Below are 17,990 nucleotides of genomic sequence, written 5' to 3'. Positions count from 1 at the left end.
ATATTTACCAGAATCTGAATGGATTGACAAGCTAATTAGAAATTCACAAACTGCAAGAAATCACATTCCTTAACAATTCTTAGTGAATTTTTATATTGACCTATACTCAAGTGAAAAAAAAAATTGAATCTGTTTAAAACAACATATCCTCGCATTAAAAAGAGTAATGTTACTGGAGAATATTTTGAAATACAACAGACAAAAACTCAAATTAAGTAAACTCAGTGGAAGGATATTAAATGCTAATGGGTAAGACATTCACTACCAACTAGCAGAATTAATCACTTAAATAAGATTTATCCTTTAGCTTAGCACCAAAGTGGAGATCCAGACATTTAAGAAAACCTAAAGCCAAGAGGATGTTTCCTTCTCTGGATGCACCAGCTTTCTACCACATTATCAAAGAGGCATTTGAATATTGTAATTATGTTGTGCATTCATTTGGTTTATGATGAAACATATGGGAACTTAATTCACAGAGAAGGTGAGCAATAAGCCCTGGGAATATCACTTGCTTTTAACAGATTGAAATGGTCTGATCACCTCCTGCCAGCCCTTTTTCTTTCCTGAACTTCATGGCATCTTTCAATCTAAGCATGTGATTCTTGTTAATAACAGCAGAGGGGGGTGGAGTAACTGCAGGTTACTTTGGGTGGATCAAAACCAGACCTTTCCAAGCCATCACATTGTTCAGGGGGAAAAAAAGGTAGAACTTTCCAATCCCTGTAATGCTTTCTGACATATAAAAAGGGAAAATAGTTACACCTTTCACAGCATCGCTGTTGGAAACTAATTTGTTTTGACATATGGAGGAGTAATCTGATGTTCGTATTTATTCTGAGAATTCAGTATTAGCTAAAAACAAATTTCATGAATAAAACTACCAATGCAAAATCAGACAGGTACATTTACTAAGCACCAGACAGAGAGAGCATTAAAACTTTTGCTCTATAAACATCTTTTTAAAGGAACCTAACTCGGCATCTCCTTGAAATCCTTCCAAATTCCTCTCTCTTGCCTTACTAGTTCCCAGGACACAGCTGTCAGAGAATCTCCATGAACACATGGAAACATTATACACAGAATAGTACAGTGCATTGATCCCACCCACTTATCTAATGCTTCTCCTTCCAAAAGGCCATATAAATGATCTTGATTGAAGAGGTGTTTCGATACTATTCTTGGCATAATGACAGTCATTGAAAACCTTTCTGGGCTATACAGCCTGTTTTGCAACATGCTTATATATCAGTTATTTATTTCTCTTCAGCATATGAAATATCAATAACTAAAATTCCTTTCAGATCCAAGAAAACAACAAAATACCTTTCCAAACATTTCTAGTTGGGAGAAGTTGCATCGAAATTCTCTAGACATTAAAGGGGAGAGGAAAAAAAAGAAACCTAAGGAAACCACACTGAGTGATAAGGGACTCAGAGTTACAAGTATTAAAAGAGATGAATTGCATTAACCCCTGCCCTTCCCCATTATATTCACTGCCCACTGGAAACAACAACAGAATTACTAAAATCCCACACTCTCTAATGGGATGGTAATAGGATTCAGAGGCCATTAGGGTAAAGGCAATCCATATTTTACAGTGTAATAAGCTCAGACTGAAGATGCTGCACCCCTCTTCAGAGCCCAACAATTACCAATTTAGCATTAACAAATCCACAAGCATTTTCAAGATTGCAAAATGAACCCAAGTTAAAAGTCCATGTTTTTATAGCATCTCACGTTTGTGTGTGAAGCAAAAATTATCTCACTAAATTGAAAGAATGTATTATTTTGTAATGATATTGGTTATTACTGTCATTCCAGATTACTTGGGAAATGAAGGATACTATGGTTATTATAGTGTGGATATAGCTCTTTGCAAGTGGAGTATACATACTTTTACATGGCAAATATATTAGTCTTTCTCTTTTTAAAAATGTTATTGTCAACAAGGGAAAAAACAGAAGTACAAACTACCCCCTGATTAAAAACTCAAAAGAAATTATATGAATGATTTTTATTGAAGTGCTTATTGGGTCTACTATCTGAGGTCTTCAATGTAGGATTATGTGGGTCTGTAAACATAAAGGGAAACTGGAAAAGCATATCTCAAAAATTCCTATTGATAGAAATAGTGGTCAAGGATGAAGTCATACAACCTACATATTGGCAAGGTATCACATAGTTAAAGAAATGCATATGACTGATATCACTCTTTCATATCTGGTATTATAACTGGAAAGAACTTTTCTTATATGGCCAAAATTTTTATTAAATTATTTCCTAAATAGTTTCAGGAAAGTATTAAAAAATGTTTTTCCCCCAAAATTATTATTTTTGGAATGAACTTGATGCATTTAAATATAAAATTTTGATTGAAGAGATCTTAAAGTTAAAGATAATAGATTCTTCATAAGTATTCTCCTCTCAGGATCATTTGAAAGAGATTTTTGAGATCAGTGGTTTGTAGATTTAGAGCTGAAAGTAACAATGAATTCAACTTCCTCATTTTATATATAAGAAAATTAAGGCTCACAGAAATGAGATCTAATGAAGACTGGAATTTATTTATACTTCAGTAGCATCCTATTCCCTGACACAATTTATAAAGGAAGCCTTGATAATGAGTGGAAAACATTTATCCAACTACAATCTATTAACCCCTTTATTAAACTACCTTCCTAACTTCAAATATATAGTAAAAGTCTATTTCTCCTCTAATTAGAACTTAGTTGCCTGAAACTTGGAGACTTGACTATAGTCACATAGCAAATAAAAGTTGAAATCCAAGTCTTTCTGATTCCAAGTTCAGCATTCTTTCTACTATGTCACACTTCAAATACTGCTTTATTCATATATTTTATATTATAAAAGATCTGGACCTTGTTTTACTCCTTAAAAACAATCTCTTTTCTTACTGATAGGTGATACTACTAGGGGTACAAAATTTCATGAAATACCAGGGATCTAATTCAATCTGAATCATAAAAACTATTCCACCTATAATCTCCATGAACATATTTAATTCTTTTTTACTCGCTTGAAGAAACAGAAATGCAACATATTCAAGGAAAGTAACTGCCCATGGATGATGGCAGTCCTTCCTTTAAAGAGGCCACATGAAAAACCAGACAGTATGGAAATGGATTCTCTGGCACTAACCCTATCATAACCATTAGTTAGTTTAGACTTTTCCACATTGAATTCAAGTCAATTCCAATTGCTATCAGCAAGCATTTATTATATACCTACTATGAGCAAAGCATTATGATAGACTGAAATTTTTTGAGGAGAAGGGATCCTGAAGAATAGGAGGGAACAAACCTATAATTTCAGTGGCATAGGGAATTCCCAGTGACAAAAATCCCTTCTATCCTGCCTTGTAATTTGTAGTCTTAGAAGGATGTTTCAGGTACTTAGAAGTTAATGTACTGGCCCAGAGTCACATAATCAACATGTATCAGAGGCAGTATTTAAACTTAGAGCTTCCTGATTCTGATGTTGATTCTCTTATCTATCACCCAACATTGTTTTTCCAGCTTTGGGACTATATCGTCTGGCCCTTAAAAAGACTACTACATATATATATATATAATATATATATATATATATATATATATATATATATATATATATATATATACACATAGATAGATAGATAGATAGATAGATATAGATATATGTATATATCTATATATATATCTGCCTTAACCCTTTCAACCATAAAAAATAATGAAAAAGAGGGAAAAACAGTTAAGTAAAACTAATCAACACAGTAGAAAAGTCTGTCTTTATATACAGTGTCTCCCACATCCATAGCTCTCTACCTTTGTTAAGAATTTGCTAAGAATGCTAAGAAGGAAAGTATTCAAATCATCTCTTAAGACCCTATGAAAAGCTTACATTCTACGGGGGAAACAATATGTACACAAATAAAAAGGAAGTGTTGGAGAGAGAGTAAAGTATGAACAACTGGAATAAGCAGAAAAATCTTTGGTAGGAATTGCAACTTGAGCTGAACTGGGAAATTATTCCAAGAGATTAGAAGGTAGAGAATTACAGATTCATAGAATAGATTGTGAAAATGCTTGAAGACTAGAGATGGAATGTCATAAATGGAGGAAAGCAAAAGGACTATGATGTTCATAATAGAATACAATGAAATCATCCTGGAACCACAGAATGGAGCAGTACATGAAAAGCTTTGAAATTCAGAGGAGTTTGTAGTTTATGCTTGTCATAATAGGGAACCACTGACACTTCTTGGGCAGGGGATTGATAGAGCCAAACTTTTAAGAATGGTTTAAGAATATGAATTTTCCTAGATTCAGAAAGACAAATTAGGAGGCTATTGTACTATTATACAGCTAAGAGATGATGAGGGCGAAGTAAAGATGATGAATGTTGTAAATGGAGATAGAGCAATGTATGCAAGAAACATGTTACAGGATAAAATTTAGAAATTTGGTCCATTATACAAGTCAAATTATTTGGGTAAATTATTTGATTAATGGACACAGCTTAAGCTAATTAACTAAGATTAGCACCTATCAAATAGAATCTCCTTGAAAAGAATGATAGCAAGTCTTTTGATAGTCTTGATGAATCAGATGAAAAAAGAAGACTTAGAGAATTGGAAAATAGTAAGAAACTTGGGGTGTTGAAATGGGTTAACAGGAAAATCTTTTGGGAATGGGTTGACTTTAAACAACAACAATAGCAACAACAGCAACAGCAGAAATTTTAAATGACCTTCTTTATCCTGATTACATATATTTATCACGCAACTATACAATTTTTTTTCTTTTTACCCTCAACTTATCCGGAGGACAGTCACAAATAATGATGAATTATACACTTAAAAAAAGGACATTGTAGCACAGGAGAGACAAAGCTTAAATACAAACTTTGGTATTACTTATAGAGATTTCCTTACATAGAAAAAATGAAACTAAAACTGTAATAAAAATCAATAGTTTGACCTGATTCTTATTTTTGGATTGCAAGACTCACGAAGATAGTAAATAAGAAAATAAAAATTCCTTTTTCTTCAACTATAAAACAATTAGTTTTTCCTAACATTGTCCAACTTTAACCTTTTCTTTTTTAATTACCGAGAATATTTAGAGTAGAAAACAAAAAAAAAAACATAATTGATTATCAAATGACAAGGAAAGCAAATGAACACACAAAAAGAAACATTTTCTTTGTTAATTCATTAATCTTGTAATAATTTACATTTTTGTTCTAGGCATAGTAAAAGGAAGTGTGGTATACTGTTTGGTGTCGTTGGTCAGGAAGACCTGATACATATGAATTGTGAGATCCTGGCTAAGTCAAAAGCTCTGAGCATTCTAAGTAACTATCTAACACAACTATCTAATTGCAGAGGAGATGCTGCACTGCCTATTAGTAAATGGATTTCCTTATATCAATGAAAACACAAGTACAGTTGCTAGCCATATTTAAATTTTTTTTAAAATTCTACAAGAATGTAGCATAACACCCCATAATAATAATATTGTTATAATTTGGATCTCTGTTGAGGTACTTGCTACATAAGTGAATATGTATCTGGAATTTGCTTAAAAATAGATTCAATTCATTTCAGGAATAAGATTTATATGGGTAGTTGAGTAGTAGTATGTGTGTATGTGTGTGTGTGGGTGCATATGTATGTGTATCAATTTTAACTAAGGATTCAGTTCTTAATGTCATTATTTGAATGTCATCACTTTACAAGTTGAAAAATGGAAATCTAAATCTCTAGGTTTCATCTTGGACTTTTGTATTGCCCATTTCTTATATTCTACTGACCTCTAGAGACTATATGTGTATGTATATAAAAATATACTTGTTATAAATATATTACATAGTATATACAATAAAAATGGCTATATAGTCCCTTTAGCAAGAATTTCTTGATTTCATAAGACTAACTCAGCTTAGAAAAGTATATATAACTGATTACATATGTAGTTATGTATACATAATGAATTTAAATTCCTTCCTTCAAAGATGATACAAATGCTATCAATATATATGACAGTCATTATTGAGATACTTTTTTCCAGTGTTCTTCCCATGTGGATGAATGTTATATATCTAAGCAGATTGCCAAACACTGATTATAGATAGTGTGGTGCTGTGGAAAGAATTCTGGACTTGGAATCAGAAGAAATGAGTTTGAATTTTGTCATAGACTATAGCTGTTATCATGCATAATTTGCATTTGACCTCTTTAGTCCTCTCTCTTCATCTGTAAAATGGGAAAAGTAACATTTTCACTATTTACTTTATACAACTATGGTGAGCAGAATGCTTTGAAAAGCACTGAGCCCTATAGAAATGTGAGTTATTAATACTACTCTTGAGACTTCAAGGGCTGAGCAATCAATATCTCAGGTTTTCTACTAACGGAAAACTTACAGGGTGCCAATTGAAAGGAGAAGGGGGGCTTGACTGAGTCTGTGTATTGTGGATGTAATGGAGAATCCTCAAACTCTTGGCTAGTCACCAAATTGACCAAAAACATGTCCAGAGAAGACTGACTAAGCTTCAGGATTTATACTACTGTTCTACAGGAATACTCTTTAGTCCCTCAAATGTTTTCTTTTCTACTATAAAATACATCATTTAGAACCTAAGTACCAATGTTTGGCATAGTATGTGACAAGGAGTAAAAAGGAAGAAAGCAAATAAGCATTTATTAAGTGCCTACTATTTACTAAGTGCCTTGTACCACAGACTCTGCTAAGTGCTTTACAAACATTTCATTTGATTTGATTTGATCTCACTACAATAACCTTGGGAGATAGGTGCAATTATTAGCCCAGTTTTACAGTACAGGAAAATGAGGCAGACATTAAGTGACTTGCCTAACGTCACACAGAATAACAAGATTGAGTCATCATTCAAACTCAGGTCATCTAGATTCCAGATCCAGCACTCTGCCTACTAGCAGTATAGTAGCTTCATAAGTGTTTTTGCTTTGCATTTAATTTATATACTTCTATATATTACTCAGACTCAATCTAACTGGCATAACATAGTACCTTGACTCTAGTAGGTTTTTTGTTATTTTTTGCTGATTTGACAATCATTCAGCAAATCCTTTTTAAAATATCTACTGTTATGAATTTAGAATTCATGACTGCATTTTTTTTACAGTTTTTCTAACGGATATTAATGTTTATATTTTTGCCTTGGTGCCCTGGTTTAGTAATCTCTCTCTTTACATATATGATATATGCGTATATATTATAAATACAGACATAAATATACACATATACACACATATAATACAAATGTGTGTTCTTATATATAAAATACCACTTATTCTTATTTCATGCAATAATCATTGACATTTTTATTAAAATATTTAAAGAACTCAATCAAATTGCTTCATCAGTCCAATATAAATCAGTATTTATTACTCCTATTTTAAGTGCAGATATATAACATCATACATACTTCTATACCCAAGCAATTATTTCAGGAAATCTTCCTTTCTTTATTTGGGAACTAGATGAAATGTTTTGATTCTGTAAGATAATGGACAACTACAATTCAGAAGAAATAATATAGAAGTGACTCCACTTCACAATATAAGATTATCTAAGAAGTATAACCCAATTTCTAACGATATAAAAGGAAACCAAATTCTGATTTATGTAGCCATTCCCACTATCCTGTGAACTCTCTAAAGATTTTTGAGGTAAGTTAGACAGCCTTACATGTAGGTGTAATTCCTAACCATAAATTTAATACTTATATAGAATCATCCTAAAGGGCTAAAGGTTCCTTGTCCATCAATTTCAAACATATGCTTGTTATTCCACCATTATACCTTAAATCTCTGAAATCTTGAGACCCTTTTAATGTTTAAAAGTGCTCAAATGAAGAAGCAAATACCAACAGTCAGGACAATGTGAATTCAAATCTAGCCTCAGATACCCACAGTGCTTTGGGCAAATTGTTTAGCTTCTGCCTGCCTCAATTTCCTCATCTGTAAAATAGGGATAATATTAGTACCTTCCTCCCAGGGTTGTTATAGGGATTTATTTGTAAAGTGCTTTGCAAACTTTAGAATATTCTTTAAATATTACTGAAGGAACAATACATAGATCATGAATTAGCCTCAGATTAGGGAAGACCTGGATTCCAGCTCTGTGTCTTGGTCAATAATAATCTGTATTTCAATGGCCAAGTCACAGTCCCTCCATAACTCTCTACAACTGTAACTTACAGAGGAATTGTGTATATGGCATTCCCTGAGATACTGAATTCAATGGTATCTACAAAACAAAAACAGGGAGATGAAATATTGTAAACTAACTTCTTAATTATAAACTATTGCTTTAACTGGGATTAACTGATTGGCAAGTAGAAATAGAAGTGGTATTTAGCACATGCAGAGAAGGACAGAGGATGTTCAGAAAAGGAAGGGTCAAGAAGGAAGAGAAAGATATCTAATGGACAATAGAATGAATATCAATTATAATAACTTGGTAAATCAAGGAATTAATGTTAAAAGGGAAATAATTTTTTCCAACCCTTTATTTTATAGATGAAGAAACTGAAAACTAGAAAAGTTAAGTAGTTTGCCCAAATTTACATAGGTAATAAGTGGAACATCTGGGATTTAAGCCCAAATCCCTAGATTCCAAATCTACAGCAATAACACACTCTCTCCTCTATCAACTACATCATGTTGTCCATCTACTTCAAGATTTTGTCTATAGATGAACCAAGTAAAATCCTTCTAATGCCAATCACAATCCTGGACTATTTCAAACAGTATATTGAAGTGAGACAGCTTTAAGGAATACAAGATTAGTCAATTAGCCGTTCAATTTACCAAAAGGAAAAATTAAAAAACAACAACAACAACAATAAAAAGAAGTGAAACTGTTTATTTGACATTATATTCAAATTGATTACCAGAATTGTTACTGTTCTGCAGGATGTTCAAGCGTCAGAAAAAAAAAAAGAGTATAACTGGGTTTCATCCCCCCACTCCCCTAATGCAAAGAAAAATGCAGGGAACTGAAATGAAAAGTGGGTCCATTTTTAGCAAAAAAGATTTTTCCTCCTCACCTATCCAACCTTTTACTAAAGCATTCACAAGAAGGAAAACTTGATTTGTTTGGGTTTAATTCCTCTTATTTCCTCCTCCTTATTTCTGGTGGTGATACAAATAATCAGAGCAGTAGGCAACCAGAAGCATAGATAATCCTCAACTCTATAATCAAACCCTGAATAATCAAGGGTGTGCTAAACGTGCAATTATGATTCCATCCAGCTATGAAAAGTTTTAATCCATATAGTAATTCAAATGACCATTTCTCCAGAGCATATATTCTAGACTCTAGTTTTGTAAAATGGGCCACTTGTAAGAATCTTTTCCAATTTTCGGCATCCTCCCACAGAGTGGTACATGCAGAAGCATGGAGCAATGATGACAAAAACTCTGCTATAGAATTTCTCAACCTGCAGGGAAACAATCCACCTGGCTGTATTGATGAGTTTCACAACACTATGATGTAATACCATTGAAACAGTTAAACATGATGTGATAATAATATTTGTTAGTTTAAAAATATATATATTTCATAAGGCAGAGGATGGAGGGAATTTTATTATGGATTTATAATTCAGAATAAGAACAGGAAGAGAAATTCAAGGGACATCGATAATCAAATGAAAAGTTAATCAATAATCAGTCTATATATAGGCCACATACTTAAAATAAGATCTTTTGGAAGGCTACATATATTTGTGTATATGTATATGTATGTGTTTGTGTGTATATATGTATGTATAAATGCACATAAATGTGTGTAAAATATACCACATATGGACTATATAGTATATACATGCACACACATTTATATATGTACATGTGTATACATATATGTGCATACATATGCACATAGAAAGAGAAAAAAAGAAATGCCACATTTGAAAAAAATAATAGGACTTTCTGTTTTATACAAACTAGATCTGCATGTATACATATTGAGAAACATGGCTTATAGTAGTTTGAATATATTTTTTTTACTCTAATGCATTGTTGCTCAAATTATGGTGTAAGGGACTCTGAAATAAGTTTTTTAATGAACTTTTAAGTTGCTTGCTAATAGAAATTAAAGCGATAATTTTAGAGGATTTCACTCTAAGGATTCTGCTAAAATTTTGTTTAAAATGAAGGGTTCAACTATTGGGGAAAAGTTTGAGAATCATTGCCCTGATAAATAATCCCCACTAAACTTTCATGGACAAATCATCCTGGCCTCTGATATTACTTTTTATTTCTTCCATTAAAGACTATAAATAACCAAGAGATCCCAAATGCCTCTGGTTATGTGAGGCAAGAGCAAGGTACTGCTGTCAAAGCTCAGCATCTCCTTCTGGAAATAGATGCCTGGCATTCTGAAAAAGAAGCATTTTGAGATTAACAGTAGAAAAGAAACTCTAACAAAGGTGCTCAAGAAAAGGGAGTCTGATGAAAAGAGTCCAAGTGGCACTTTTTTCAGTTATAAATTGTTCATTTTGGGGGTGGGAGTGGGGAGAAGATTAGACAACATTTTAACTTGAAGCTTATTGTTAATAAAACTTTTGGGAAAGCTTCCCCTGCGAAAGGCTTTAGTTTCCCACATAGCATCAAACACCCTGCCAATGCTTAGCAAATAAAAGATGAAAATAATAGAGGTAGATATTATGGGGAGATTTTTTGTCAGTTCTCATTTTATTAATGCAAACAATTCCACTGTCTGTGACCATATATGCAGTAACACTCTGGAATCCGAGAGGCTTTGAACCTTCCTTGGTTCTCAGATACATCAGCAAATAATAGAGAGAAGCACATCAATAAGATGGGAAGAGTGGGATGGAGAAGGACCCACCAACAGCACAGGTGGTTTACTAAACAATATTCCTTATGCCTTTTGAATCTATTTTCCCCCTTGCTTTATAATGCAGTCAAGTGTATGAGCGGATGTCTTTTGTGTTTGATAATGTCAAGTGCGAATGTCATGGACAGCACCCCCATCTCTGATGGTATTAAAATGGTGAGAAGATGAAAGGCTTGGAAAAGTAAATGGAACAAATTAAATTAAATTCAAGACACTGAAGGACAAAAATGCAGCTTATTATCAGTTGTTCGGTTCTACAGGGCTGGTAGTTTCAGCATCACAAACACTGGTGAACTCACATTGCTAAAAAATTGGTTCTAGATGGCAAGCCAATCCCTTTAATTGTGTTAAAGATTACCTGCATGCACTCTTTCTCATCCTTTTGGGCCTTTGGGAGGGATGCAAGGGTAGCAACCTACATGTTTTTCTTTTTAAATATAAATTTCTATCACAGAAACACAGAAATATCTCCATAGCTGAGCTTTTCTGTCAAGCACACTAGACATTAACAGTTCAAGGTTAAATAAGCAAAGTTTGTTTCCATGTGATTTAAAATAGATGATTCATGGAAGTTAATTCCATTAAATGAAGTACATTCCTCCTCACAAAGAGGAAAACACTTGAAACATAATAAAACTCTATCCTGATCCAAGACACAAGAGAATGTAGATAAACATAACCCTCTTTGGTAATGGCTATATAATATTAAAACCATGCCGATAATACTGAACTGAAATTCTCCTCTCGGGAGAAAGATCCAGCTTTTCCTCATGAAAATTTTAAACAAAAATATGTACACATGGTTCCTGTCTAGTAAGCTCATGACATTGAACCTGGCATATGCAAGAAACATTCCTAATTATGCTAGGTACAGTATATCCCAAAGCTATTCCACTGTCACCACCCCAATTCTGACCCTTATCACCCTCACACTGGCTATTGCAATTGCCTCCTAACTGGTTTTCTTGCCTTTGGACTCTCCCGACTCCAAGCTATACTGAACAGTGGCACTAGTTCATCTTCCTAAGGCACTATTGTGACCTTGTCAGTTGACTCAAAACAGAAAAATAAAAAAAAAAGGTCAATAGAATCTCACTGTCAGAAGAATAACATCTAAACTTAAAGCTTACTTAATTTGAACAACCCATGGCATTTATATTACTACAGACTATAAAATTTGTTGAGGATGGGAAGTCTGCTTTTTGTATACAGTTGATACCAAATAAAATTTGCTGAACTGGATTGAAATTGAATATCATTTTGGACCTTAGATATTTGTATATATGTCATATCACCCTTTCTAGATTGTGATCTCTAAAGTATGTAGGGACAACTTTGCATCCTACACAGGGCCTTGCAATTGTCTGTAATTAGTACATATTGTTTAGAAGATGGTTAAACAACTACAAATAATAATAATAATATAATAATAATAAAAAATCTTAACCTCTAAATCACCAAAATGGGAAGCTTTCCTTGTAGGAAAACAGAATAAAAATAATCAAGATATCACTTTAAATGCAAACATTTATTTTCTTAAACTCAAGAAAAAATAACTAGAACTGCCTCACCCTGGTGGACTTAAGGTGTTAATTACAAAATACAAGAGGCTGACACTCATGTCTTCTAAATATAAATGTCTTACTCACAGAAACAGAAATGAATGGGTGTTAAATCAAAACATCCTATAGAGCATTTCACACCTCAGGGACAAAAACTGACAAGGATGCATTTAAATGCAGAAGAAAATCAACTAGCAAATCTTACTTTTAGGGTATAAAACCAATGGATCTGCTGTATCATTTCTATATGAAAGTCCCAGCTAAAGCTGCTTCTGCAGTGCCCAAAGTCTATCTTTACATTTTGGAAAAAAATGTATTTCATCTCTGAAATCGGTTAGTTGATCATTTCCAAAAATAAATATTCCCACAGATAGAGGTCAGTGGTTGCCTGAAATTGCATCAGTTAGTGTCTGTGTACTAGATTCCTCTGCTCCTCTGGGACTTCTTTGTCATTTTATCAGAGTGATTACTAACATAGTAGTTTCAGCATAGGTCATCTCAGTTTCTAGTGCTTAAACCTTAAATCTGCTAACTTATTTCCTTTTCTTTCTTCATGAAGGCCTATGTCTTTGGCAATTTTGCACTTAACATTACTTTCTAATGTTAATTATATTTCCTATTCTGAGAAAAATCCTACTGGGTTAGTTTTTAAAAAATCATTTAATGAAAGCCCCTTAGTGACAAACATGTAGGTTTTCAATTGTTTTACGGTTAGATCTATTAAGCATTTAATATTCAGTGGGAAAACAGTCTCAGTGCAATGAAATTCTATTACTTTAGAGGTTGCATGCTTTTAATTTCTTAATATTTCATTACATGTTGGCAACTGGTGCATATTTTTATAATGTGTTTGATCATTACTCTTCTAAGAGTATTCTATTTCAGTTCTTCCTCTGACATCATATTTGCATGTTAAAGGGTTTTAGTATTCAGGGATGAAATGTTCTGAATAGTAATGTGCAGTTAACTTGATTTTTAAAAACTGAAAAAAAAAAAAAAGCAAAACAGACATTGTATAGGATCTAAAGAGAACAATTTTATCATTTGAGAATCAAATTCAGGTTTTAATAAGAGTCCATAATAATTGTCATGACTCAGTATTATGCATTAATTAACAAATTATGTAAAATGTTATCAGCTGAGTTTGAGGGGTAGGATTTTTCCCCCTTGGCTTTTTATAAGCCTAATACATTTCTTTTTCTTGCAAAAAATGATCTTTACTTTGCTCTTCAGCAACATCTACTGGAAAAATCAGAAAAATGCTTTTTCTATGAATCATATAGTTAGTGTAAAGAAAGGTTTGATTAGTACCTGCCTAACAAAATGAGAATTGACCTGACCTGCAGTCTACAATGGACGTAACTCCTACTCCACTATGCCCCAATTTGAGTATCTTCAGATGTTTGGCCTCTATATTTCTGTGTACCAATGGATGGTATTAGCAACTTAAGTGATGTGGATATAATCAAGATTCAACTTCGATGTTATTGTTCTGCTCACTAAGGTATTGTCCTTTCAATAAAAGATTGATATTATATAAGATTGATTGATGTTTCTTACAGCTTTTTATTATAATTTTTCCTACTGCTCGCCATTTGTTTTAAAAAACTCAGCATGATCATTTGGAATGATAAAACACAAAATATTTATGTATTGCCAGAGCCTGAAAGCATATTTTTTAAAAGGACTGAATTTGACTATAAAATGCCCAGAATGATTCTTCAAAGTTTTCACCTAAGTTAAGAAAACTTTATATGGTATTATTCAAGAACGCGATAAATCACTGTAATTATGCCCAACATCATTCTGTAATCATGGTTCCCTCCTCTTGTACATGCCATTTCTCTTCTAATTCCTCATATCAGGAAAATTATTATTACTGTCTACATATAGGGATCTTGGAAGGAACTTCTATTAAAGACCAAATCTGTACAATGATGAAAGACACTTTACTTCGCCAGTCTGCTCTGGAGCTTGGTCTTTACTCTCAGGCATAAGAGAGCACTTTTCAAGCCTTTAAAAAATGTATTCAAGGGGCTGCACCCAGAAGATGCCATTAAAGGGTCTGGTAAAGAGCAGAGACACACTGAGGGAGGAGGATAAGAGCAAAACTGAAAACTTGGGAAAAACAAAAAAAAGTTAGCAAATAAATATTTTAATCTATATCTCCTTTATGATCTATCGTAAGAGAGTTCAGTAAGACTACAATGTAGAGACAGTTCTTTGTGATCACACCTCATGTCGGAACTGAAGTCACCTTTCTAGTACTGATCCAGCAGAACTGATTTACTACCATACTTTTAAAATACAGGTCCCTCAAAATAAAAATAAACTCATTAAAATGGATCCCAACATTTCAACTCCAGTCTTAAAACCTGGCTGAAAGACATTTATCTGTGATCTGAATTTCTGCTATATACACGGACAACTCCTGCTGATTAGAGAAATCTCTTTTCTGTATCCCCAAATCTCAGTCCACTCGAGCCGGCAATAAATTTTGAAACAGAAGGTGCAAGAAGCAAAATGAGTGAAGACCAGGAATAAAAACTTTGAGAACAAATAACAGCAGTTGCACTCAATTTTGAAGGTGTCCCATTTTGCTTTCCTGTGAATGTGAAATTAACTTAAGCCATTGAATTCTTTTTCTCAACCTTTTTAAAGGAGAAATGCCATCAAACAGAGGTAGAAACTCCCATTTGTAGTGCACAAAAGGGGCATATTTTGAAAAGTGTGATTTATCGAAAGTCTGTTTTTCTATATATTATATATATGTAATATATTTTGTATATGCTTTGATTATTTTTTCCTTAAGAAAACTAAAGCAAAGTTCACATAGATAACACGCTAATAATAAGCACCTTTCAATCGCTGAGATGCTTACAATCCAGACATGGATGTGAACTGTACTTCTAGAGTTGACTGTTCTCCGAAAACTGTCATAAATCAGCTATCCTAATTGTTTGTCCATTACTTTTCTAAAACATACTATAGTTTGTATTTTAGCTTTATATTTCATATGGGGCAATACTTAATCTCCATTTATGAAACATCAACCTGACATAGGTTTAAAAGGAGGTCTTAAGGAGCATTTAGCTATTCAACCAGCAAAATTCCAGGCAAACAAACCCCACTAGACAGACTTAAACTCTATCCCTGCACAAACCTCCAGTGAAAAAATTGTCATAACATATTGAAAGTTCAGTTCCACGAACATTTCTAAATGTCAGGTGTCTCCCCAGTTTAAAGCCTTAGAGTTGAAATTTTAACATCAGAAATTCTACCCCCCCTTCTTTTCCCTAAGGAGAAAGTGTTTGGAATTTAACATAATGCAAAGTCCCACTATAACCAGAACCACATTTCTCATCTCTCACTTAATATAAAAAGGAGGAGAAATCATTCAGTATAAATGCATCTGCTATACAAATCTATTTTCAATTGAATTTGCTGCATGCTCCAATTCATCAAAATTAATACAGGTACTTTATATCTTAAACAAAAGGAAGCAGACTGAGAGTCTCGGCTGTCTTCTGCGGCAGATGCCTTTCTCAATTAGAAACCGATGAAAACAGAGATTTAACTAAAGCCACCCGGTAAAACACTCGGATTCAGACACGTCTTACCTGCCTCAGTTGAAGGCTTCCTTCCCTTGTTAGCAGTATGAAGCATCTCTAGCCTTCCCAATCCTCACCACCAGTCTCAAATTACAACAGCTAAGCCCACCCCCCCTCCACCACCAGCAGCACCACCTCCCCCCTCCACCTTTTTTTTTTTTTCCGGCAAGAAAATGATTATTGAAAGTGATTGGTTTTTGTTGTCCCTTTTAAGTCGCTCCTGCGGGAAGGAGCAGGGGAACAATGTGACGCCACCTTTTAATCTTTTGTAAGAGTGAAAAGGCAGAAAAGGAACGCTCGATCAAACTGAGCTGCACACATGACCAAAACTCGCCTGAGAGGCTGCTCGCTCTGGCTAAAGCACCACTAGGCTGGAGTGTAAGAACAGAGAAGAGGGGAGAGTCAATGGAATGTGACAACGTATGTGCATCAAAGACAGGAAGAGAGAGAGAACAATGAGCAAGGGAAAGAGACAGCGCGATGAGGATGAGGGAGAGAGAGAAGTGTGCATAAGCGAGAGATGGAGTGGGGGGGAGGAGAGAGAGAGAGAGAGAGAGAGAGAGAGAGAGAGAGAGAGAGAGAGAGAGAGAGAGAGAAGGGAAGGAGAAAGGGAGAGAGAGAGAGGGAGGAGGGAAGGGGGCTCGAAGAAAAAGATAGAACGGTTTTCAACCAAGGGATTCTCAGAATAAAGCCAAAGTGTCTAGCAGCTTCTGTTTTTATCTGAGCGAGCATGATATACTGCCTCTCTCATTTAGCAACACATCCGTGTATCTTCCAGGTTTGAAAACTGAGATAATCACAATGTGTCTCTGGTTTTGTCTGATTGGCATTTAACTGTGCAGCGTACCTGTGATTTTTTTAAAGGATGCATTTATGTGCAATTTATTTCGCATATTTATTTATGTAGGCAAAAATGAAAGCTGCTAATTTCTACAGCAATTTGCAATGTAGTTTTACTGGCAGATGGAACTCTACTTATCATAACTGCTGACAAACTGCCACCGGTAAACAAAAGAAGGAACAAATGCTTCGTCTTGATAATTGACTTTAAAAAAACCCCACCAAAATATTAGCACTTGCAAAACCTGTGTTTCCCGATGTACGTTTTATAGGTATTTCCCTCTCCTTACTATGTAACTGAAGATAAAGTAAGCTCTGGGTATGTGGGTTTATACATGAGGGGGATGGGGTGGTGGGAGGTATGAGGAGGAGGAGGAGGAGTGAAGGGATAAGGGAAGGTGATGTCGAGGAAAGCCAGAAAATACATGGTTTCTGATATTTCTCCCCAAAGTGATAATGACTTTGCTTTCTTTAGAAGTCCAACAACTGAGTTTTGAGTCACTATTTCTACTGTCATTTTAATTGTGTTGCAATTCTAAAACAGAGTAAGAATTTTTTTCTTCTTTTCAATCTGCTCCAAACTTGTGTTTGACTTCCTTCCATTTCTATTTCTTTTTCTACAATGCCTAACTAAATTATTTTCCAGCTAAAAGTCTCAAATAATAACCTCTAGCAATATAAATTTAATATTCTTAATTCAGTCCTTTTATAAAATGAAGACATTGGCTAAAATAACAGATCATAGCCTTCTTTCCATTCTTACTTTTGCAAAAATGGCATTGGTTAGTACTAGCAATACAAGGCCTGGATACTGGCATCCCTTTCAACTAATGATCAATATCAAATAATTCTAATGCCATAAGGTAATTTTTGTTTGTAGTTTCAATGTGCTATCATGGAAAAGTCAGAATATCTGATTTTAAATATTGGCTTACTATGACCTGTGTGATCTTAAACAAGTTACTTGATCTGGGACTCAGTTTCCCCATCTGTGAAATGAAAGGATTGGACTAGATCATTTTCAAAGTATATTCTAACACTTAATCACAGTCAATCAATAT

At 34.0% G+C, this 17,990-nt stretch overlaps 1 protein-coding gene across 4 annotated transcripts in view; it reads right to left on the bottom strand.

Moving 5' to 3' along the window:
- Nucleotides 1–17,990, bottom strand: part of TENM2 (teneurin transmembrane protein 2) — a 1,239,558-nt gene that overhangs the window by 669,114 nt on the left and 552,454 nt on the right. For 2 of the 4 annotated variants that reach the window (XM_051978862.1, XM_051978865.1), the window contains exon 1: nt 16,099–16,193. The exons of the other annotated variants lie outside the window; for them this stretch is intronic. In XM_051978862.1, the coding sequence (XP_051834822.1) occupies nt 16,099–16,144 (46 nt within the window). In that variant the 5' untranslated portion in view covers nt 16,145–16,193. Of the gene's footprint in view, nt 1–16,098; nt 16,194–17,990 lie in introns of those variants that run through there. 4 annotated transcript variants of the gene reach the window in all.

This window comes from Antechinus flavipes, chromosome 2 (genome assembly GCF_016432865.1).
Source record: "Antechinus flavipes isolate AdamAnt ecotype Samford, QLD, Australia chromosome 2, AdamAnt_v2, whole genome shotgun sequence".
NCBI lineage: Eukaryota > Metazoa > Chordata > Mammalia > Dasyuromorphia > Dasyuridae > Antechinus > Antechinus flavipes.
Note: the sequence above shows the minus strand (reverse complement) of the source record. Positions and strands in the feature narration are given on the sequence as shown.